The sequence below is a fragment of the Peromyscus californicus genome, unplaced genomic scaffold (genome assembly GCF_007827085.1).
Source record: "Peromyscus californicus insignis strain IS unplaced genomic scaffold, ASM782708v3 Scaffold_14__1_contigs__length_90479793_seg_2, whole genome shotgun sequence".
NCBI lineage: Eukaryota > Metazoa > Chordata > Mammalia > Rodentia > Cricetidae > Peromyscus > Peromyscus californicus.
Genome location: NW_026294436.1, coordinates 6,935,541 through 6,960,293, shown reverse-complemented (window position 1 = coordinate 6,960,293; position 24,753 = coordinate 6,935,541). Strand labels below are relative to the sequence as shown.

The following is a 24,753-nucleotide window of genomic DNA, read 5'->3' as shown; positions in this document are numbered from 1 at the left end:
GCTTCCCGATCTGACATGTAAGGTGTTCACTATCCTGCTCCCACAACAAAGAAAAACCCAATAGAAACCAAAAGTTGACAGCTCTTCTTAGGTTCTTCACAGAGTTGGACACACTGAGTAAGCTACTGCCTTCAAAACTGGAGACAGGTGACTACAGAGAATGGACAGTTGGGAGTGCTTAAAAGGTGGCAACTCATTGCTGGGTGGTAGATCTAGACTGGGTTGAGAAAAAAAACTTGTGGGTGTCCTGTCTTCTGAGCGTCTTCAAGCTTTATGAGTTGAAGAACAGGTGCCCTTTCCTGTTCTCATGGTGAGAGCTAAGGGGCATGGGCTTCTGTGCCACTTAGATTAAACCGGATTCCCCAGCTCACATATTAACAGGCCTTATCAACAAAGGCCTGTGTAATAACGGGATTACAACTGAGAAACTGTGAGGAAGGCAATTCCAAGAGACTGATAGCAACCCAAAGACAGAGTGATAGAGTAAGGGCACTAGCAGAAGCTAAGCCTACACAGTGCAGTGAACACAGCTTTTGTCTTGTCAGATAAAGGTGAAGTTGCAGCTAAGGAATGCTTATCTGGTTCCTTTTATTGAGTAAATCATGTCTGGATTCAACTGCAAATTTCAAGAGATCAAGAGATTCAAAGACAAACAGAGAATCTTGAAAGAAAACACCAAAAATACCATTTTGCAGAGAAATAAGGATAAGAATTACATGGCACTTGTCTTTGGAAAACCCAAAGTGACGGAGTGAAATATTTGCAAGTGTTCAAAGAAAATACTCATCAACTTCGTCTATAGTTGTCTTCCAGAAGCAAGAGGAATTCAAGGAATTTTTTACTTGTTGGCCTGCCATGTGCGGAATGTTAAACTGAGTTCTTCAGGAAAAATAGCAACCACCCTTGAGACTGAAAGAGGCCAACTATCAAAATGGATTTCTAAGCTTTATTGTATAATGTATATGCTTTATGAAATTCATGGTTAAAATATATAGTGTTTATAGTACAGTTAAAGAACAGAGCATCACCTAATATAATTTTGAACCATTTTAATTACCCCCAAAAGATTGTTTGTTATAAATCATTTTGTACCCCTTGTCTTGCCTCTTACTTCTAGCCCTAATCATATTTCTGTTCTGGATATTCTAAAATGAGATAATATATTGCGTGTTTGAATGACTTTTAGCATGTTCTTGACATTCATCTATCCTAGAACAATATATCAATCAGTGTCCCTTTCTGTTGTTGAACAATGCTCTATACCTTAGTTATAGTCTATTTTGTTTCACAGCTCACCAGTTGTTCCTTTTGGCTATTAATACTGGTGCTACACTGCATATTTGTGTAAGTGTTGGTAGGGGACATATACAAAGGATTAGGATGGCTGGGTTGGCCAGACTTTTTCTCATGTGGCAGTATGTCACCTTCCATCGCCACTGGGTTATGTGCTAGGTTAATTTCACCATAGTCTCTCTACCATTTATTGTTTCTCTTTTGGCTTAAAGCCATCCTGGTGGGTGTGAAATGATACCTCATTTTAATTTTAATTTGTATTCTTTTATGGCTAATAATGTTAAACATCTTTTCATGTGCTTATTGTGTTTTCATCCTCTTTGAAATACTCAGATGGGATTGAATTTATGTGTATACTATTTATAAGATATATATATATATATATACATATATATATATATGAAACATAAAGAGACAGATTGGTTGAGTTCACTCTAGAAGAAAAATCAAGAGCATGAAAATCTAAGGAAAAACTATTATAACTATCTTATTATACAAAATAAGTATTATTCATTGCTTGAGAGAATATATTTGTAAGAAACACTAGTCATACAAATAGACTTTTGCTAGAGACCATTATCCAGTGTAAAATTTTGTATTCATTGTTTGATGTTTTCTGATGTTTGTAAAATGAAGATGACTAGAAATTAGATTAGATTTTCTGTCTTATTCATTTAGAAATGAACAGCATTTTTTATTTGTTACTTGTGTGAAGGTTAATGTTTAAATGTAAAAGTGTATGTAGCTCTGTATAGGTTTTTTCAATGGCTTACTTTCTTTCCACAAACACAGGCTGTTTTATCCAATCTTCCTTTCACTTTCTGAAAATAATACCCTCTGTTATATGAGAAAATAATATATCCATGTTGTTATATATCTATGCAGTAAGAGCACAAGATGTAATAGTAAAACAATGAATTTCAATCCTCGGGTTGGGAATTTGACTCAGTGTTATAGCACTTGACTGGCATGTGCAAGGTGCTGGATTCATTCCTCCAGCAACACAAAGGTCAGACCTAAAACCTAGCCTTAAATTTACCCCTCTAAATGGATCTTCCTGAGTATCACTGGTATATCTATCTTCCCAAGTGGCTGAGATTGGATTAGTTTATTCTCTGAGAGTCCTCAGAACTTCTTAATGGATACGGGTATGAGTCATGAGGATCAAAATGTAGAATGAGCCGGGCGGTGGTGGCGCACGCCTTTAATCCCAGCACTCGGGAGGCAGAGGCAGGCGGATCTCTGTGAGTTCGAGGCCAGCCTGGTCTACAGCACGAGATCCAGGAAAGGCGCAAAGCTACACAGAGAAACCCTGTCTCGAAAAACCAAAAAAACAAACAAACAAAAAAAAAATGTAGAATTACTGTGAAATAGTAGAAATGTTAAAAAATTCGGTTCCAAATCACATTTTACTAAGATTCAGTCTCTTGGGCCTCATAGCCTTTGAGTGTTACAGCCCTGAAAGATCTTTACTTTTTATAAGGTTACTATAAGAAACCAAACCAGCTTGAGTCATGGATTGTACTAATGGAACACTGAGAAATTAGTGTTATATAAATTGCTGGGCGTGGTGGCCACAGTAGAGGCAGAGGCAAACCAGACTGGTCTATATAGTGAATTCCAGGGCAGCTGAGGCTATATAGTGAGACTCTGAAAAAACAAAAATAAGTTACATATGTTTTTAAAAGGTAATGTATAAGGGTGAGATAAAAGTAATTATGGTTTCTAAAATGAAAAATGTTTTATAAAACTCTGAAATTTTACACTTTCCCTTACACATGCTTTAGAGTATTAAAAGTTTTAAATGTTATTTGTATTTGTTGCGATTTTAATTTTTGGTGAATATTCCTATAGTTTGATAAAAATTTTCTCAGTTGAGCACCTAGATTTTATTTTGTTTTCTAGGAAGCACCATAAACTTTACATTATTGATACGTTATATGTATTAGAGATATATAATAAAGGGTGAAGATATTGGTCCACATTAAACTTAAGATCCTGGCCATGAAGTTACGAGGGAGCAAGGGTGGTGGTACCAGGGAGTTGGAGGTACTGCTGAATGGATTGATTAATATTCATCCTATAAATGTATGAAACTTCCAAAAATCATATCTATAATTTCGTCAATTTTTTTAATATTTCCATCTTTCGCCAGTAATTTTGAATACTCCAATTCTCTTTTATGCAGGTTGAAGATTGTAAAAATTTCTTTTAAATGCAAACAATTTTTTATTCAACTTAGAAAAGAATTGGTGAGTATTGATCTAATATTTATTGATCTTTTAAGGTTGCCTACCCATAGGCAGAGAAGATGGCTAAATTTGTATAGGTGTTATACAAGTGCAAGAACATGGGTTTGATGCCTAGAACCCAAATAAGAAAGCTGCACGGATAATCTAGCAGTGAGGAGGCAGAGACAGGCTGACCCATCCAGCTCCCAGCCTGCCATTCTAGCTTAATGGGAGAGCTCCAGGCCAATGAGAGACTGTCTCCAAAAATAAGAGACAGTATTTCTGAGAAATAACACCGAGATTATCCTCTGACATCCTAACATATGTGCATATGTGCACCCACATGCACATGAGCACACACACTGGTAATATTTAAAACTTTCTGACACTGCAGAAAATTCTTCTGATTTTCCTCCATATTAAATCCATTATGACTTCCTTTCATAGGAAAGCTTATTTCATTTTGGGAGCGCTGAATATTTAGTTTCTAGTTCATGGACTTACGTCTTGTATCTAAGTGTTAGTATAGTGTTAAAACAACTTCGTCTTATAAATTATTTTACCTGTTTGATCAAATTAAACTAGCTTTGCCTGGTATGGTGACAGAAGCATGTAATCACAAGCATGCAGGAAGACTGTTTGAAGCCATCCTGGGTTATTGGGCAAGACCCTGACACAAAACATGAATTTGCAATCAAACTAACCTTGTTCTTTGGTTTGCATTATTTTTTATAAATCTTTGCAAATTAATGCATGTTTTAAGATGTATATGCGTAAAATTTCCTTAAAATCTTAAAAATGTATTTGAGTTAGCTACCATATCCTCTGTTAGAGGATAGTGTCCTGTTTTGTGATTATAGTTTGTCATTTATGTTTATTAAATATGGGAGATTTTCTAAAATAGATTTTTTATCGAAATGAAATTTAGTATGGGAAAGTACTTAGACCTTAAGTATATACTTGATAAACTCAGATTAATATATAGAGCATGATCTAGTCCTGTGCTAATGGAACTGATGTCCACTTGCAGGTACTAATCTTTCCAACACATAAGTAGCATTATTCCCATTTTTTCTGCCTTGAATTAGTTTGCACTCATGGCATGTAAATGAAACCATACACCATGTTCTTTTTGCTTGCCTTCTTTCCAACTTAACTATGTGAAATTCATATTGTTGTACTGACATCCATGATGTTGCATGGTTTGTTCCTTAGTGTGTGGTAGTCCACTACGTGCATATGCCATAAACTAGCAGTTCATTCTTCTGTTAGTGGGCAGTTTTACCATTTCCCAGTGGGGAATATTATGACTAATGCTGGTACAGAAAAGTCATATCGTATGTGTGTGTGTGTGTGTGTGTGTGTGTGTGTATGAGTAAATATCCAGAGAAAGAAATATAATAAATCTTGTTGTCCAGAAACTAGAGAACAGATATTTACTTGGAGTAACTATAGAGAGTATGTAGTAGACAACTTTTCTAGTTTACCTGATTGTGATGGATATGTTATCAGTAGTAGTAGTAGTAGTAGTAGTAATAATAATAATAATAATAATAATAATAATAATAACAACAACAACAACAGTTATGAAATGTAACATTTTTGTGTATGTGACTGGTAATATATGAAGCATTTTTATTATTTAGTTCTCATGCTTGTTCTCTGAGAGACTGGATCAGTTAGCACTGTTTACCTGTGAGTAACAACAGCATCAAAAGTCAACTAGTGCGTGCTAAAAGACCACATACAGATATACTCTGCAGAAGTTCACGTTACCAATGTTTTCTCGGTAAAACATTCGTGTGTTTTTAACTATCCAAACTTACAGCCAGATGCAGTGATACACACCTGTAATCCTTGTGCTCAAGGGACACAGGCAGTAGGGTAGCTTTTTGTTCAAGGATAACCTTGGTCTGCATAGCAAGTTTCAGACCAAGTAGAGCTACGTAGCAAGACTTTGAGCCAAAACAACAGCAGCAAAGCCAAACTTCTATTTGTTACCCTTACTCCTAAGATACTTTATGTCCATTGTTTACAAATTGGAAAAAAATGTTGTTGCATTTCAAATACAGTTACAGTATTCAAATTATATACAGACAATTTGAAGCAGTTGTTTTAAAGGGAGGTAGCATATGTCTGTCTTAGAGCACACACACTGAGAGTGTTACTGTACTACTTCTCTGTTAGACATTCTGTCATTTTTCATAATGTTTATTGTATATAATACAACATGTAAACTGATAGTGCATGTACAAACACTTGTTAATGGTACCTTTAATTTTCTAGTTGCCAGTTAGTTATGCTTTAATCATTTTACCTTTTAATATGAAAATATATGAACATTTTTGTCATGATTTTATTATGGAAAAGATTTTCATGATGAAAATAGTTCTTGAATAAAACATAGAAGGAGTTCTTCTTAACCTTGAAGATAATTATTGGTAATTTTAGATTGCTTCAAAACTGGTAAATGTTCATCAAAAGGTCTCATTAAGAGAGTTAATTAAGTTAATTAAGAAGTAGTGTGGTCTATATATGAAGTACACATGCCCCCGACAAGTCCTTGCATATATATGCTGTCCAACAGAAAAATAGGCCAGTGACTTGAATCCCACTTCAGGAAGGACAGTACCCACATGGTAGCCAGATACTTAACAAGGTTGAGGCAAGAAGGTTGTGAGTTCAAAATCAACCTTTGCTGCATAATGTGAGGGCCTGCCTCAAAAACTAAAATAAGGTAGACATGGTGGCCCATACTCTAATCCCAGCACTTAAGAGGCTAAGATGGGTATTTACATAAGTTCAAGGCTAGCTTGGTCTACAGAAGAGGCCATGCTTTACCTCTCTTCCCTCCAAAATCCACATGGCCATTAACATGAAAAGTTGTTGGATTTTATTAGTCATCAAGAAGAGGTAACATGTCATAACCAAAATGTTCCACTTCAACATGTCTATCAAGACAATGAAATAAGAATATATGAGGGTGGTACATGCTTATAATACATCTCCCAAAAGATAAGACGGGAGAACTGTCATGAATTCACGTCCAGCCTGAACTTCATAGTGAGTTCCAAGCCAGCTTAAGGTACAGTGTGAAGTGCTGTCTCAATAAACAAGCAAATACAATACAAAAATGGAAAATGACTGAAGCTGGGTAGTATATAGAACACACACTATTGTTGGGAGGAAATATAAACCAATCAAGCTAAACATATATGTTATGATCTAGGAACAGAAATAAGTACATATGTGTACAGACACTAGGAATGTATATATACAACATCACTCATCTATCCCAAATGAAAAATATCAATTGTCTATAAACAGTAAAGTAGATAAATTTTTGTGGATATATTATAATAGAATACAATGAAAAATGGAAACAAGGATGACTAGTTTGTGGTCATGACAGTAAAGTGATTACCATTAGAAGATAATCTAGTGGAAAAAGGCAGCGGAGGGTATTACCAGGTAGCACAGAATGATATGTTTCATAGTCTTCACTGAGTGGTCGATCACATTGTCTGGAAATCAGAACTGTTACTCAGGAGATGAGTCCTTTGTATAATGTGATTTGTGCGAAAAAGAAAAACTAGAGAAATTGCTCTATTTTAGTGCTAGTCAATTTTTAATGTGATTTTGTAATAGTGCTTGGTGGTGTTGAATGTTCCTATTTTTAATCAAGACAGAATTACAAATTGTGGGCCTATTACAAATTTAATTTATGGTCCAGGATTATATTTTAAAGCAGAATCATAGCTAATAAAATTTGAAAATAATAAAAAAATTTAAACTTATTTCTAACTATAATAGAGAATAAAAGTCCCTAAAAGTTGTAAAATACTAAAGTGCACATTTTACAGCTCTTTTCCTTTAGTTTACTGAGTTTTTGTTGAATAAACAAAATCATTGAGGTAGAGATTAACATTTGCAGGACTTGCATAATTTATCTGTCAAAAGAATGATCAGATCCTGATATTTTCCCATATTCTCTGAATTTTGTCATTGTATACAGCATGAATCTAGAGAAACCCTGCTGGGATTTAATATGGTGAATTACAGAGCATGTAAAAATTTGTGGAAAGCGTGTGTAGAACATCACACATTCTTCCGCCTGGATAGACCACTTCCACCGCAGAAGAATTTTTTTGCACATTATTTTACCCTGGGTTCCAAATTCCGATACTGGTAAGTACTACTTTATACTAAGACTTTATTTGGAGAGAAATTCCCTCCCCCCCTTACCTTTAGATTACAGCTCTAGGCCTAGAGAGATGGCTCACAGATTAAGAGCACTGGCTTCTCTTCCAGAAGGACACAGGTGTAATTCCCAGCACCTACATGGCAGTTCACAGTATCTGTAACCCCAGGTCCTGGGCATCCATCATCCTCTTCTGGCCCCCAGGAGCACCAGGCATGCCTATGATACACAGACATGTGACAGACAAAACACCCATATACATAAAATAAATTTAAAAAATAAATTCATTAATGATCTAGATACAAAGCAATAGAATCGTTGTTAGTCACAAAACCTAGAGTCAAAATCCCCATGGAATCCTGTCTGTATGTCTGTACCAATATGTCCTATGGTGTCTTGTGATGCACACTAAGCTTGAAGACCTGTGCTTGTGATTGTGCTGTAGATAATTATTTTACAAAGTAATTAGCTACATTTGCATAGTTACAATCAACAAATTTTATAATTCCCAGTATATTTATTATATGCATGGAAACTTTTCTATTAGATACATTTTAATTTATTTTAAAAACTAATAAATATTCTATAGAGGTATAGTTATTTTTTAAAAATCTACAGTTTAGCAGTTTTTGGAGCTATCCAACAGGACATTCAAAACAACCATTAAGCAAGCAAACAAAAAAGATTAAGTTTTTGAACAGTAACCCCAGGTCCTGACATTTTCCTGTGTTCTTTGTCTATAATTCAGCATAAATCCAGAGAAATAACTTTTCCTAAATTTTTTTCTTTATTTGTATTTTATGTGTATGGGTGTTTTGCCTGCATGTATATCTATGCACCACGTGTGTGCAATGCCCACAGAAGCCAGAAGAGTTCCCCTGAGTTTGGAATTATAAATAGTTGTAAGTTACTGTATGGGTGCTAGTAATCAAACCTGGGTCCTCTAGAAGAGCAGCCAGTGCTCTTCACTGCTGAACCATTTCTCCAGTCCCCCTAAATTTATGTTTTTCTCTTTAAAGTAATTTTTTATGGACACATAATGAGGTACAGTGTGGCCTTTGATACGCTTGCAGTATGTAATCATCAGAGATATCCACAGCCTCAGATGTTTGTCATATTATGTCCCTTGTGTTGGGAATATTCTAAACTCTGTCTACTACCTATTTTGAAATTTACAGTTAATGTCAATCATAGTTGATCTTGTGTGCTATAAAATATGAGAACTTATTGTTCCTATTCAGCTATGTGTTTTGACTTTATTGACTTTTGTTTTTAATTCTCCCAAAGGCAACAATTTTTGGAAAATAACTTTGAAGAAGCCCTGATTAGTCTTAGCTGTAGAAGTCTAAAGTGACACATAAAATCTAGTTTTAAAGTGAAATCCATTAAGACTCATGCAGAAAAAGTTACTATTGATTTAATAGAACAAATGGTATTCATTTTACCTGTTTTTGATTTTCCATCTCTAATATTTTATGCTAGAAGAAATTATTATATAAGAAAAATGTTTAGATATTCCTCCAAAAGGTTAATAATATAAACCCCAACATTTATAAATGCTCAACTTGTAATAGTAGTAAAAATAATAACAGCATTTGTACATGATATATCACTTAAAATGCATACCTTTCACCCCAAGGAAAAAAATCTCTAAGTATGGGAATTCAATATCAACCATGAAGTAGAATTTAATTTTTTTTTTTTTACCAAAAACCAAAACACAGCAGAATCTTAAGTAGCTTGATAACGTGTTTTAGCAAAATCTTTTTTATTTTCCTAAAAGCAATATTCAGAAAGGTAAGATGTAGTACTTGCCATTTTAAGGTTAAATAGACCGAGGAAGAGAGTGTCAGGCCAGTGGTGACAGTCAAGGAAATGCAGAGACTGCTTGTACCAGCTCATACCCTCAGCAGGGACAGGAATGTCCTATGCACGCTGAATGGGAGGACATTGCAAACCGTTCAAGATACTCCTCAGTTTAATTCCTGAGTGACCAGCAGTGCAATTATGCAAGAGAACACACACGGTTTCATTTAGGCCACAAAGAAATGAAGAGAGTATAGTAACCAGCCTCCAGTTGCAGTTCAAACAGGTCTCAGATAAAATAAGAAAAAAACAAGCTTAACAACTGTCTATGTATAGAAGGAAAGAAAGAAACGAAGACTGGCGGCTGGAGAGAGAGCTAGCTCAGTGGTTAGGAGCAGGTGCTGCTCCTGTAGAGTTCATTTACTAGCACCCGTGTCACCACCATCCACAGCTGCCTGTGACTTCAGCTCCAGGGGGATCAGTGCCTCTGCAGGTGCCTGTAGTCATGTTAGTAGATACACACATACACATGATCAAAAACAAACAGAAATCTCCTTTTAAAGGAAAGAAACTAAAATCAGCTAAGAAAAAACAACAACCATTCAGGCAGTTACTCCCTTTGGTAACATTGGCCTAGTATTAGCACAATTCACATATATATATTTAACAAAACTAAGATTATGGATATTTTTGAAATTGAGTAAAATGTCTTAAAATAACTTTATTGGAGCATTGACATATAGTAAACAACTATGTTCAAGTTTTAACGTTTGGGAGTTGAATTCCTTTGAGTGAAGATTCAGTCAAGGTAGCAAACATGCTCATTATTTATATCTCGCTTTAACTCCTTTTCCCAACCATTTGTCCTTAGGCACTTGCTGGTCTGTTGTCTCTTTAAATTGATTTTCATTTTCTAGGTTCTTATATAAATGGAAACATACTTTATAGTGTAACCACTTTTCCTCAGCACAATTATGTCATCTCACCCATGGTGCTTATATCGGTAGTTTTCTTTTATTGCAGAGTACTATTCTATTTTTATTTTTATTTTATTTTATTTTATTTTTGGTTTTTTGAGACAAGGTTTCTCTGTGTAGCTTTGCACCTTTTCTGGAACTCACTCTGTAGCCCAGGCTGGCCTTGAACTTACAGAGATCCGCCTGCCTCTGCTTCCTGAGTGCTGGGATTAAAGCTACTGTATAAATAGAATTTGTTTGTCCATTTGCTTAATAATGGGTTTCTTAGTTTAGTTTTGGTGCTCGTCCTGCATCTTGCTCTGTAGACCAGGCTACCTTGAACTCACAAGAGATCCGCCTGCCAAGTGCTGGGATTAAAGGTGTGCACCACCACCGCCCGGCCAGGTTTGGGCTATTATAAATAAAGCTTCTGTGAATATATATACACATATGTACATATATGCATTTATAAGGTTTTATGCACACATTTACTTTGTTTTCTTGGGTCAACAACTAGGAGTAGAATGGTCAGGTTATATGGCTGAGGTATGTTTAACCTATTAAGGCACCTCCAAATATGTCTTCAAAGTAATTATGCCATTTATATACAGTACTGCAATGTGGAGGAGTTCCAGCTCAGGGCTGGCGGGATAGCCTAATGGCAGAGAACTTGCCTAGGATGTGGTAGGCCCTGGGTTCAATCCCCAGCACTGCCCCAAAACAGTGTGGAGTTCCAGTTCCCCCATGGATTGATTCATCAGTGTTTGCTATTTTCATTGTTTACCTGGGTCTTTTGAACAGCATGGGTCTTATTTTGATGAAGTTGAGTTTACCAGTTTGTCCTTTTATGAATCTTATCTTTTGTTGTCATATTTGTGAAAATGTTGTCTAACCTAAGGTCACAAAGATTTATTCCTTTATTTTCTTGTAAAAGTTGCACAATTTTAGCTCTTACATATAGGTCTGTGGATCATTTGGATGTAATTCCTGTATTTGATGTAAAGTAGACACTGAAATTCATTGCCGATGGCTGTTCAGTTGTTCCTTCGTACTTTGTTGTTCATATTAGTGTGGTCTTGTTCGTTCACGTTATGACTAAAGCATAGAAGGCTCATTCTTGCGATTGTGTTCTTTTAAAAAGGTATTTTGGGTGCTCTAGGTTTTTTGTATTTCCATTTGAATTTGAGAGTTATTAATAGTATCTCTATTCCTAGATTTAAAAAAAAAAGCTTTCAGCTGGATTGTGACTGTGTTGATGATATCAAATTTTGGAGGACTGATTATCTTAAAAATACTGGTTCTTTCCAATCATGAAGCTCAGTGTGTCTTCTCTGAAGTTTTATTTTGTATCTTTCAGCAATGTTTGTAGTTTTGGGTGCCCATGTCTTTCAGGTCTTTATTAACCTTAAGTATTTTTATACTTTTATTCTAAATTATATTTAGATATTTCAGTATTGGTTGCTCCTGCCACTAAAGAGAATTGCTTTTGTTTTTAATATCAGTCTTGTTTTGTGAAAAGTTTTGAAACCCTGTGGAAACTGTTCTTAAGCTTCCAAGGACTTTTCTGCTTAGAGGATGAAGATGGCTTCAGTTCTTCGTTTGTAATATGATGCCTTTCATTTCTTCCATGGAGAACCTTTTTACAATGTTGTATGATATTGTAGTCAAGTGTTGTTTCCTCTTAGGGGAAAGCATGTAGTTTTCCACTATTAAGTATCGTGTTGGTTATGAACTTTTAAAAAAGTGACCAGTATATGACATGTTGAAGAAGTTCTCTTTCTCATTTGCTGAATGTTTCTATCAGGATTAGATATTGGGTTTTGTTAGATGCTTTCTCTGTAATTGTTGATATGATCATAATGATTTTCCTTTTAGTTGTTAACATAAGGAATTTCATTGTGAGTTTCAAATGGGAAACCAGTTCCTTATTCCTGAGTTAAACCTCACTTGTTCATGGAATCCTTTTTATATACTGTCTGATTTGACTTACCAAAATTTTTCTGGGATTTTGCATCCATACTCGTGAAGGATATTAGTCTACAGTTGTCTTTCGTATAATTATGTCAGGTTTTAGAGTCAGGGTAAGGTCGGCTTTAGTGAAAGAGTTGAAAAAATTAAATTTTGTGGAAGGTTTTGCCTAGTCCAAATATCATTTCCCAGTGATGGTATTACAGGCACAGGCTGCTACACTGGCTTTTCCTGGGTTCCAGGAGAATGAGCTCAGGTCCTCATGATTGTGTGACAAACACTTTCCTGACGAAGGCATCTCTCCAGCCCTTCCTTTATATATTTGTTTGTTTGTCTGTTTTTCCTTTTGGTTTTTTGAGATAGGATTTCTCTATGTAGTTCTGGCTATCCTGGAACTCACTCTGTAGACCAGGCTGGCCTTGAACTCACAGAAATCCACCTGCCTTTGCCTCCAAAGTACTGGGATTAAAGGTGTGTGCCACCATCATCTGGCTCTTACTTAGGAAGTAAATGGAGTAAATGCTTGATAGAATTTATCAAGGGGTAGTTTTATTTAGAGAAAGTTTTTTAAAAAAAATAAATAATTTACTAGACAAGCCAGTTCAGATGATTTTTTTCTTGAAGAAACATTATTGGTAGTTGGTGTATTTCATTCCATATAGGTTGTTGACTTTATCGTCATAAAGTTCCTAATGACCATCATTATCTTTTTAAGTCTGGAATGTATAGGGAGGTTACTTACTTCTTACATTCTTGCTTGTGTTTTGTCTCCCGCCCCCCTCCCCGCCACTGCCTGCAATCAGTCTTGTTAGAATCTCATCAGATTGGATTATTTTTAAACAATCTTTATGCCAAATAAATTTTTTCTTCAGACTTATGTCTGTTTCAAAAATGAGATGGGTATGGAAATGCCTGAATTTCGTAAGCTCATCAAGATTGCCATTCAAGTAAGTTTAAAGCCAACATTGTAGACGTTGTTCAGTATGCAAAATCCCTGGCATCGTAAGGTCTCTGAATCAGGAGTTGGAGAGATGGCACAGTGCTTAGAGCACTGGCTGCTCTTACAGAGGACCTGGTTTGGTTCCCAACATCCACATAGTCGCTCAGAACTGTCTGTAACTCCAGTTCCAGGGGTTCTGATGGTCTGGAATTTATACGCTTTTCCAGTGAGAAGTCACTCTGTACACTTAGGGACTAATAAAAGAAAAAGCTCTTTAATTTAGCTCACATCTGGCTCTGGGTACAACCCAAAAAGAAAATGGCCTTGATTAGAAGATTTTGCAAACTTTTATATACACCATAGGTTAAGCATTTCATATAAACTGTCATTCTTAAATCTCTTTCAGTATCCAACCGCAGGTCAGGTTACACTTTGAACAATTTAAACAGAGACAGGAGACTACAAGTCTCCTTAGGCTCTTAGGCAGATGGGAGATTTACACAGCAAAGATGTTGCATATTGCCTGAATTATTTTAAGTACACCTGTGTCATCCTTTTTCAAATAGTTCTTACCAAAGGTCTTCTTGCCCATCTGGCAGAATTATGCTTTTCTCAAGAGTAGGACTGGGGGCTTTATGATAGACCAGGACTTTCCTGTTGGTTGTGACATTGCACTGTACCCTCGCTGACTGTTGGAGGCATGTTCTTTCATATAGGGATGGGCATAATGGCTGACTATAAGTCAGCATTGTCTCAATTGTTCTAGGAATGGAGTCTAATAACTAGTCAGTCTTTGTAAGCAAACATTTATGTCCTAGCATCCTAAACTTCGCTTATCTCTAACATTCCTGGTTAGCAGACTACTTATTTGGGGGATATTTTGGAGGCAGTGGCTCCCTTTGCTAAATTCTACTTTGTGTGACTTATTGTGTCCTAAGAAAATCTATTAGTAAGTCTTTTACAACATCAGTTCTATTTTTTCTTCTTCTTTATTATTTAAAACAATTTTTAAATTTAAATATATTTGATCATATTCTTCCCCTCCCCCAAGTCCTTCCAGATCCTCTCTTCCTTCCTGCATACCCACTTTTAAGTTCTTTCTCAAAAAACAAACAAAATCCCAAAACAACCTCAAGACCCCCCAATACCAAGAAATCAAAATAACACCCTCCCCCAAAACCCTACCAAACTGTAACCAAATAAAAGTACACATACACACACAAAATGTGGAGTCCATTATATTTTGTTCAACTACTCCTCAACATGAGGCCTGTCCTGGACTGTGATATACCCAGTGACACTGTGTTGGACAAAACTGATTTTCCTTCTTCCAACAGGTATGTGACATCCATCCATCCATCCATCCATCCATCCATCCATCCATCCATCCATCCATCCATCTATCCATCCAGAACTATTCTATTTTCCTTTTTCTAATGAGAGCTATCTGGTCCCTCTAAACAAGTGGTTCTCAATGTGTGGGTCCTGACCCTTTTGAGGATAAATGACCCTTTTACAGGAGTCGCATATCAGATATCCTGCATATCAGATATTTACATTATGCTTCATATTATGTTATGAAGTATCAACAAAAATAATTTTATGGTTAAGGTCACCACAACATGAGGAACTGTGTTAAAGGGTTGCAACATTAGGAAGGTTGAGGACCCTTTTTCTATACTCTCTATGGTTCTATGGATTGTAGCTTAGTTATCATTGACTTAACAGCTAATATCCACATAAAAACGACACATACCATATTCATCTTTTTGGATCTGGGTTACCTCTCTCAGGATAATTTTTTCTAGTTCCATCCTTTTGCCTGCAAATTTGATGATATCATTGGTTTTTTTGTTTGTTTGTTTGTTTTTTCGAGACAAGGTTTTCCTGTGTAGCTTTGCACCTTTCCTGGAACTTACTTGGTAGCCCAGACTGGCCTCAAACTCACAGAGATCCACCTGGCTCTGCCTCCTGAATGCTGGGATTAAAGGTGTGTGCCACCACCGCCTGGCGATATCATTGTTTTAACAACTGAGTAATACTTTATTGTGTAAATATACCACATTTTCTTTATTAATTCTTCTGTTGAGGAACATGTAGGTTGTTTCTAAATTCTGGCTACTATGAAACTTCAGGTTTTTTCTATGTCACTGATATCCTCTTCTGGCCTCTGAAGGCACTACCCATGCATGGCACACATACATACATATAGAGAAAACATTTACACAAAATAAAAATTAAAATATAACTGAATTTTTAAAAAAAAATAGTAAAATCAGGCCAATTAAGTAACTCAAGAAAATAACTCAAGAAAAATCCTGGTGAAAAGAACAGAGTAAAGAATGGTTAAGGGCAGTGGTGGCGCATGTCTTTAATCCCAGCACTCGGGAGGCAGAGGCAGGTGGATCTCGGTGAGTTAGAGGCCAGCCTGATCTACAGAGCAAGATCCAGGACAGGCAGCAAAACTACACAGAGAAACCCTGTCTCGAAAAACCAAAAAAAAAAAAAAAAAAAAAGAAAAGAAAAGAAAAAGAAAGGTTAAGCCCTTTACCAATAGGGTTAATCCGTAGCAACTGTTAGAATGACCAGAGAAAGGAGTTAAAATGATAAAAGCCTTTTTAAATGAAAAGATAATCTTTAAAAAGGAAGATGTAGGTGATAGGAAGTATTTGAGTCCTCATGGACAAAATTTAAAACATGCATATTTTAAATACATATGTCAACTTTTAAGGTTTTTTTTTTTTTTCTTTTGGTTTTTTGAGACAGGGTTTCTCTGTGTAGCTTATGTAGAAGCAAGTATGCAGGAGAAGTAATGTGCAAGGGTCCCTTTTGGTCTGCATTCCCTGAGCCTAAACCTGCTACTACACTTCAGAGATACTGTCCTGGCCAGTCCAGCTAGTCCTGGACCTGTCACAGAAGTACTACTTCATCAAGATGTCATGCCTCTGCCCTTTGTTTCCAGGACTTGTGAAGCGGCGCCAAGCACTTGCCAGTACTGCTTTGCATTTTTCTTACTTTTATGACCTTCCTCCTACACATTGTGAAAGCAGAACCTAGCAAAAAGCTAAGTGGGAAAGGAATCTAGAAAATGGGATGTGTTCACTTAACAGCCCCATGATAAACGTAGCAAAGCACAGTAGGACAGAATTAAGGCCTGTGACAGCCCATTTCACATTGTGTTTGGACATAGGGCATACATATTTCTAGTTTCAAAGGTTAAGTTCCATGTTTGTAGTTCTTAATTTTAGAATGTATCGGAAGCACTTTTTCATTATTAAATCTGAATAGTCTTGCAAATGAAGTAGTAAAGTCAGCATGACAAATGTCTAACTGCATACAATTCTTTCCCTAATGGACATGCCCAAAATAAACAGAGATCAACTCCCTTCCCCCATGGTAAGCAGTGGCTAGGAATACTGATGTTATTGTTCTACTTAAGATGTTGAAATATTATTGGCTAGAAAGTAGAGCTGGGAATATTGACAAGGTTTATTGCTTTCTTAACCTCCTCTGTTTACACATACGCTTATTACTATTCTATATATCTAAGGGATAAAATGCATTAAACTAGTAAGCCTGAATATATAGCCTTCTTAGAGGAAATACATTTTTCTAGGAAACATTTTTTCCATTAAACATTATCAATCATGCCATTTAGTTCACAACTATTTAAATTTGTCCTAGGAATATAGTCTGAAATTTGCTTGTGTGGCTTAGAGAACATGTGTTTGGCTACTTCTATATCCATTAATATATTTATAAATGGTTGTACTTTCTGTACTTGAAATTTGTGTTCACTCACAACTCAGTAACAGGTTGCCGTCACCAGTTCACTGAGAGTTAGCTACTCTTCCATTAACACAGTTAGCTGAACATACTGATGTACCACAGATAAGGAACAGAATTCTCCTCTGTATACACAGGGTGCTTTTTAGGCAAATCAGCTTCAAGGCGGAAATAGTGCCCAGCATCCATAATATTTCTGACCTCATTTCTTTCCTGTATTCAAAAATCTGAAATTTCCTGTATTGTGACATGGAGAGAGTTGATAGGCTTTCTTCATATGTGTAATAATTAGTAGTAGAAAAGGAAAGAGAAGTTATCCAAGAGACCACATAGTTCAGTCAGTCAATTAAAAGTCATGGAGACATTAGCTAATTCTGCTCTGTAGGGTAAGTCAGGGCTGTGGAGCTTGTTTGATACTGGGCACCTCTGACTCTAGAGAGAGCATGTAAGCAGACACAACAGGAAAGGGGTTCCTGTCATCAAACTCGTGTCTGTTGGACCCTTCTTGTAAATTGAAGAACTGCTAGTTAAGCTTTGTCCATCCAGACAGAATGGAAAGTAATCTGTCCAGTCTCTCCTTCTTACTCTGCTGCTTTTATTGTTGTTCTTGTCATCAGAAATGTCTCGTCTCTTATAAAATTGTAGTATAGTCATGCTTTATGCTGTCATTTTATCCTGTAGTCCCCTTTAAGATATTATGCATATTTATATATTTCAGTGGAAGAACTGAAGTCCAGTCAGTTCAATATGGCAAAGAAAAGGCAAATAAAGACAGGGTATTTGCAAGGTAAGTCAATTCTCTTTTAGTATCTGAGGTGACTTTTTTTTTTTTTTTTTTTTTGGTGTTTTTTTTTTCTTTTTTACACTTTAAGAGTTTATTTTGTGGTGTATGCGGGACACACACACACACACACACACACACACACACACACACACACACACGTGAAGGTCAGAGAACAACTTTGGGGAGTTGGTTCTCTCCTTCCATTATGTGGGTCCCAGAGTTGAACTCACATTGTCAGGCTTGGCAGCAAGCACCTTTATTTCCCCATTAAGCTATTTCACCAGCCCAGTGGATATCTGAGTTTTTTAGAAGGATAAAAATTTTTAGAAATGGGGACTGGAGAGATGGCTCAGTAGTTCAAAGCACTTACTGCTCTTATAAAAGATCCAGATCAGGGGATCTGATGCCCTCTTCTGGACTATGGACTCTTGCATGTGTATAGTGTGCGTGCATACACTTAGGTGCACACATATACACATAAAAAACTTTTTAAATTATTAGAAACGCTTTCTAAATAATCTGTTAAGTACACAGTACACTGTGTTTATGAAATGGAAACTAGTTTGTCTAGTGTCCTGATTCTTTTTTTGTTCCATATTTATAAACCTTAATCATGCATTGAGTACAATAGGTTTTAATAGGCTAAATCAAGTGTCGCTAATACAACCTTTTATTGGAAAGTTATTCTCCTGTTATATATTTTTTGAGAAATGTACTGAGTCTTATTATCCAGCCCATTTCTATATTTATTTGAATCATGCTATTAAAAGACAAGTTGCTTTTGATTTGCCTTTTAAAAAAATTTATCTTCTTTTTATTAAAATTTGTTAGGGCCAGTTTGCTTTTTAGTGATAGAAATGATACAATCAAATTTACATTTCAGAAAAATAAAGATAGAGAATGTGTTAGTAAAGTGTGGATTGGATACCTAGTGACTAATTAGGAGATGATTACAGTTATCCAATTAAGAATAATAAAGACCTTTACTGAACACTAATGGAGGATAGGGAACAAATTTGAGGGAACTAGCATTAGCTGCTGACCGATGGTTAGAGGTGCGATGAAACAGGTCTTTGTTCCTAGTGGAAACTACTTCAAGAGCAGAAAGCCCTGAAGAGTTATATGTCTGCCATCTGCTGCTACTAGAGACTTGGAAGCTTTCATAAAGACAACAAAAGAATTTTACTTGGTCAAAATTTTATTCTAAATATCTGTCCAAAAGTCATTCCTAGAAGAAATAGTGTTATGTTTGGCTTTACTTTTTCTCTTTTCATTCCTTCCAAAGTAAAAATTGCTCCCTGTTTCTAGCAATGGGTGACAATTCATTATATTCTAAAGACCCAACAGTATCTAGTGACTTGAAGAATAAATCATCCAAGACAGCCCTACAAACTTTGTGGTATTAGTCAAGATTTTTCCTTGCATACACTCAAGAGAGAGAAAGAGAGAGAGAGAGAGAGAGAGAGAGAGAGAGAGAGAGAGAGAGAGAGAGAGAGAGAGAGAGAGAGAGAGAGAGTGTGTGTGTGTGTGTGTGTGTGTGTGTGTTGTGATTATCTTGGATACCACTGCTCCAATTAGAAAGTTGTATAGACCTGGAAAAAGAGGATTTGCTTAGTAAATGTTGTTATTAAAATGTTTTCTGGCTGGGCAGTGGTGGCACAGGCCTTTAATCCCAGCACTCGGGAGGCAGAGCCAGGTAGATCTCTGTGATTTCGAGGCCAGCCTGGTCTACAGAGCGAGATGCAGGACAGGCCACCAAAACAACACAGGGAAATCCTGTGTCGAAATCCCCCCCAAAAAAATGTTTTCTGTACATTTGTCCATAAAAATAATTTACTTCTTGTCAACACTTGTCAAAATAATTATTCCAATTTAGAAAGAATTTGTTCTGGCTTTTTATACTGCCTCTTATTTGCAGTACTCCCCTATTTCTAGAAATCAAATTATTGTGTTATTTTAATGGTTTTTAACATACTAGATTTTAGAAATACGCAGATATGCCTTCATCTTCATTGTTTTGTATGTTCATTATTAAAATGGTACAAAGTTTGTATATATCTGTCTTTGTTTGTTTTGGGGGGTATGTGTGTGGACAGGGCATAGGTGTTGCTTTTTTAAGGTGCTAGGTTACCAAATCCAGGGTCTTAAGTATGCTAGGCAAGAGTTCTACTTGGAGCTATATGAACTTGTCCTGGGGAGCAGTTTCAATAGTGCTAGACTCTCCTAATGATTGCTGTCTCTCTAAGACTATATTTCCTGAGATTGTTCTATGTAAGACTCTTCCCTCATACAGAGCTACTACAATTCTCTAATGGTCTTACAAAGTGTTAAGTCATTTTGGTTGAGAATTCCAGATTTCTTGTCTCTCAGAATTTTAGATGGCAGTATAAATAGAAAGTTAAAAAAGATCTTTAAATTTTACAGGAAAAATTTTACCAATATTTATCCCCCCTTTCACCCTAATTAACTCTTTGAATTGCTTTCACACTTTTCAGTTATCATATAATATTCTATGAGGAAGAGAGGAAAATAAGGTTCTGCTCAACAGAAAAATAAGGTGCCATGATCAGAAAATAAACTCAACCACATTGCTAACAGTGTGGTATTTTTTTCTCTGAAATTTCCGAACAGAACAGGAAACATAGACAGCAGACTTGAGTGGGTGGGTCTCTGAGGTTAAAACTGTTAATAAATTAAAATGCCTGAAGTTTAGTTTTAAACTCTAGACATTTCCAAACATGTTTAGTTCGTTACCAAGAATAAAGTGTTCAGACAGTTTGTACTAGGTAAGTATGCTGGATTTTCAAATGATTTTTTCCCCCGTCTCTTAGTAATTTATCTTCGTTGGTTCTCACAGCTTACATTTAGTCTATTATATGAGGAAAGAATAGTTTGTAAATATTAAATATTAACACTAAGAGACTAAAGGTAGTAAATTATGGTAAGTTTAAGATTTTATTTTTTAAATTGAAGACATTACATAATATTGTCATTTGTGTGACTAATTGAAATATGTGTCCTCCATTGTGAGGGACTGAGTTTACTGGTGTCCTGAGTTAAAGTCAAGAAGTCCTGTGACTTAAACTCATAATGATAGGAAGAAGTATCTGTGGTTAAATTACTTTGACTTTACATTTGGAAAATGAAATTTGAGTCCATATTTTTGTTTATTTGTTTGCTTGTTTGTTGGTTTCTTTGTTTTACCAGCAACACTATGTCTCTTTTAAAAGATGCCCATTGGTTTTAGAGTTAAAAGAGATTAGACCAAACCAAGAGTGTTTGGCTATGAGATACTGAAATGATAGGATACTTGTATGATTTAGATTTTAAGTATTTATTATTCATAACTTAACAAACTTTTAAGATGCTAAAACATTGCACTGAAAACTGTGCTGTTAAGTCATAGAATTGAAGTGATAAGGAAGGACATAAAGACCATATTGCACTAATGAATTTAGATATTGAGTATAGAAACTTAAATAATTTTTCTAGTATACGCCAGAATTAGCATTCAGTGTACCTAGTAGGCATGATTATTTTAATATTTCCTGCTATGGACCTCAACCACTGTGGAATACCATTTGCTAAGCATTGCTATTCTCTCAGGCCATTCTGTTTGTGTAGTTAATGTGTCACAAAGGAAATTTTAGGCTGCAACTGCAAATTTAAACACAGTAAATGAATTTGAATGATCTTACTGTTTGGATGTATTTGGATTACTTAAATTTGCATTTATTTTGTGCCTTGCCTGATATTTTTTCTTAATTTATATAAAAGTATGTACATAGTACATGACAAGAGGGAAAATTATGGACAATTTTTAAGGCAAAAAACCTTCAATAATCTAAAAATTACATATAGTACTAAGTACAGTCTTTATTATTATTGGAAAAAAAATTGAAAATAAAATTCATAGAATAAAGTTTTTTGTTTTTTGTTTTTGTTTTGGTTTTTCTGAGACAGGGTTTCTCTGTAGCTTTGGAGCCTGTCCTGGAACTCACTTGGTAGCCCAGGCTGGCCTCGAACTCACAGAGATCCGCCTGCCTCTGCCTCCCGAGTGCTGGGATTAAAGGTGTGCACCACCACCACCTGGCCTCAAATGAAGATCTTTGAATAGAATGGGCCAACACTGAAAAAAGTTGGTTGCCTTTTAATATATGTTTTTATAAGTTCTTTTTGAATTTTGTATAATGTATTTTGATCATGTTCCCTTCTTTCACCCAGCTCTTCCTAGACCCACACTTTACTTCCTTTACCCTCCAACTTTGTGTTTGTCATGGTTTTGTGTTTTGTTTTGTTTTCTTCATCAAGACCAATTTGTGCTGTCCCAAATATTCTTGGTAGACTTATCAGCTTCTACACTGTTAGAGGAAACTGACCCTTCCTCTCCTGGCAGCTAAGAACTGCCAGTAGCTGCTCCGCTGGAGTGGGATTGGGTCTGCCTTGGGCTTGCACAGCTTTTGTGTGTGCTATCAAGACCACTTTCAGTTCCTAGGTGTGGCAGCCCTGCCAAATAAGTGTTTCTATTTCTATTTGTATGATCTAACTTTTGCAGTAGTGTGATGGTATCTGTTTGTTTTATTGTAATGTAACAAAATAACATACATGACTTTTATGGGTCTTTAATTTATTACTGAGATTAAAAGTCATATTGGGTGATTTAAGTCATTTAATTCATTTAATTAATTTCCAGAATAATTCTACATATCAAAAAGTGCACATTTATGTAGAAGAGTTTTGAGTAGTACTTGAATTTGCATATTAAAAACTTTGGTTATTAATATTCCTAAAATTCTAAGGATTTATGTCTCTGAATACAGTTATACCATTTGCTCTGTGGAAATTAGCATTTTTTTTCTTGGCAGGTCACTTAATTCTGTTTTATTACTGTGATAGCTGACAACAGATAATAAAACATATCCTTTTGTGTTGGGGAGATCACTCAGTAGATGGGAACCATTGCTGCTCTTGCAGAGGACTAAAGTTTATTTCCCAGAATTCATATCAGGTAGCCTAACAGCAGCCTGTTGCTCCAGCTCCAGGAGATCTGATACCTTCTTCTCACCTCTGCAGGCACCCACACTTAAATGCGTGCACACACACAGGCACAGATACACATAACCAAAAATAGAAGAAATCTTTAAAAAATATCCTTTTGTTCCCCACCACAAGACATAGTAGTTTTTTTTTTTTTTTTTTTTTTTTTTTTTGGTTTTTCGAGACAGGGTTTCTCTGTGTAGCTTTGCGCCTTTCCTGGAACTCACTTGGTAGTCCAGGCTGGCCTCAAACTCACAGAGATCCGCCTGGCTCTGCCTCCCGAGTGCTGGGATTAAAGGCGTGCGCCACCACCGCCCGGCGACATAGTAGTTTTAAAATGTTTTTATAAAAAGAAAGGGAAAGACATTCACTGTCCATACTCTACATAAAAGAGAAAAAATTATAGATGCAGTATGTATGATTATCATTTTTTGCCCTCCCCTCACTGAAGCAGAGGTTCAGAATTAAAAGTCATCGAGGAGATAATGTGGTGAGACTTGTTCAGTACACCTCATGTTAAACAGCGTTCTGAGTACTACAGAATAGATGTAAGCAAAGATCTATAACTTTGTGATTCAAGAAAATGTTTGATAGCAAACTTCTCCTTTGCTCTTCTTTATTTCTTTTTTTAATATTCCTTGTTCTCTTATTCTTCATAACCCCACCTTTCTTTTTTTGTCATGTAAAGCAGATATATCCTGTTTGAAATTATTTGATAAATACTATCAAAACAATGAATTTCTTATAAGCAAACTCTTTGAATATGATCTATTAAAATGAGTTTTAAGATTTGACTCATAGGTACATGTTATATAAAAACAAACCTTTTCTATGTATTATTCAAATTTTTCTACAGATCTCCAAGTAAGCCTTTGGCACGGAAATTAATGGATTGGGAAGTAGTTAGCAGAAATTCATTATCTGATGACAGGTTAGAAACACAAAGCCTCCCATCCCGGTCTCCACCCGGAACTCCCAATCAGTAAGTGGCAAGCCAGCATCATGCTTGCATTTTGCTTCTAAGTTATTGGCTACGTATCTTATTGCCTTAAGATTATCATATATAAAAATTTAAATCCTTTGATCAAATTTTCAAAAAAATAGTTTTATTGTATTTTACTTTGTGTGTGTGTATGTGTGTGAGGGCATATGTGTGGGCATATGGAGAGTAGAAGACAATTTAGGGGAGTCAATTCTTCCACTATATGAGTCCCTAGGATTGAAATCATGTATTCAGATTGGGTGGCAGATGCCTTTACTTGGTTAGCTCCCTCACCAGACCCAAACATGATTGGTGTTACTTCAAGCATTATTTCCTCTTTGTTTTCTGCTTACTGTTAAAGTGGCCTACAATAATAGCTTTAGGGAATGAACGAATAGATTGAAGGACAACCTTCACTTTCCTTAGCAGTTGGCTTTCACAGGAAGGGTAGTTAAGGATTTAGTCATGACTTTAAAATTTCATAGAACTGTTGTTTATGGAGTCCATTTCCATGTAGATCTCCATCTGGATTTTTTTTTTTTTTTTTTTTTGCGACAGGGTTTCTCTGTGTTAATGGCCCTGGCTGTCCAGGAACTTCCTATGTAGATCAGGCTGGCCTTGAACTCACAGAGATCCTCCTTCCTCTGTCTCCCAAGTGCTGGGATTAAAGGCCTGTGCCACAACCTCCTGGCTCCACCAGGATTTCTAAAGGGGTATAAATTGTTTGAAAATGCTTTGTCTGAGTGATTGTTATTCAGTGCTCTAGCAC

The 24,753-nt window shown here is 35.9% G+C and overlaps 1 protein-coding gene across 4 annotated transcripts in view; it reads left to right on the top strand.

Annotated features, from left to right (window-relative positions):
* Positions 1 to 24,753, top strand: part of Ptpn4 (protein tyrosine phosphatase non-receptor type 4) — a 192,490-nt gene that overhangs the window by 108,341 nt on the left and 59,396 nt on the right. For all 4 annotated transcript variants that reach the window (XM_052736736.1, XM_052736739.1, XM_052736738.1 and 1 more), the window contains 4 exons: positions 3,482 to 3,545; positions 7,540 to 7,712; positions 17,900 to 17,968; positions 23,859 to 23,984. In XM_052736736.1, coding sequence (XP_052592696.1) covers positions 3,482 to 3,545; positions 7,540 to 7,712; positions 17,900 to 17,968; positions 23,859 to 23,984 — 432 coding nt within the window. The remainder of the gene's footprint in view (positions 1 to 3,481; positions 3,546 to 7,539; positions 7,713 to 17,899; positions 17,969 to 23,858; positions 23,985 to 24,753) is intronic.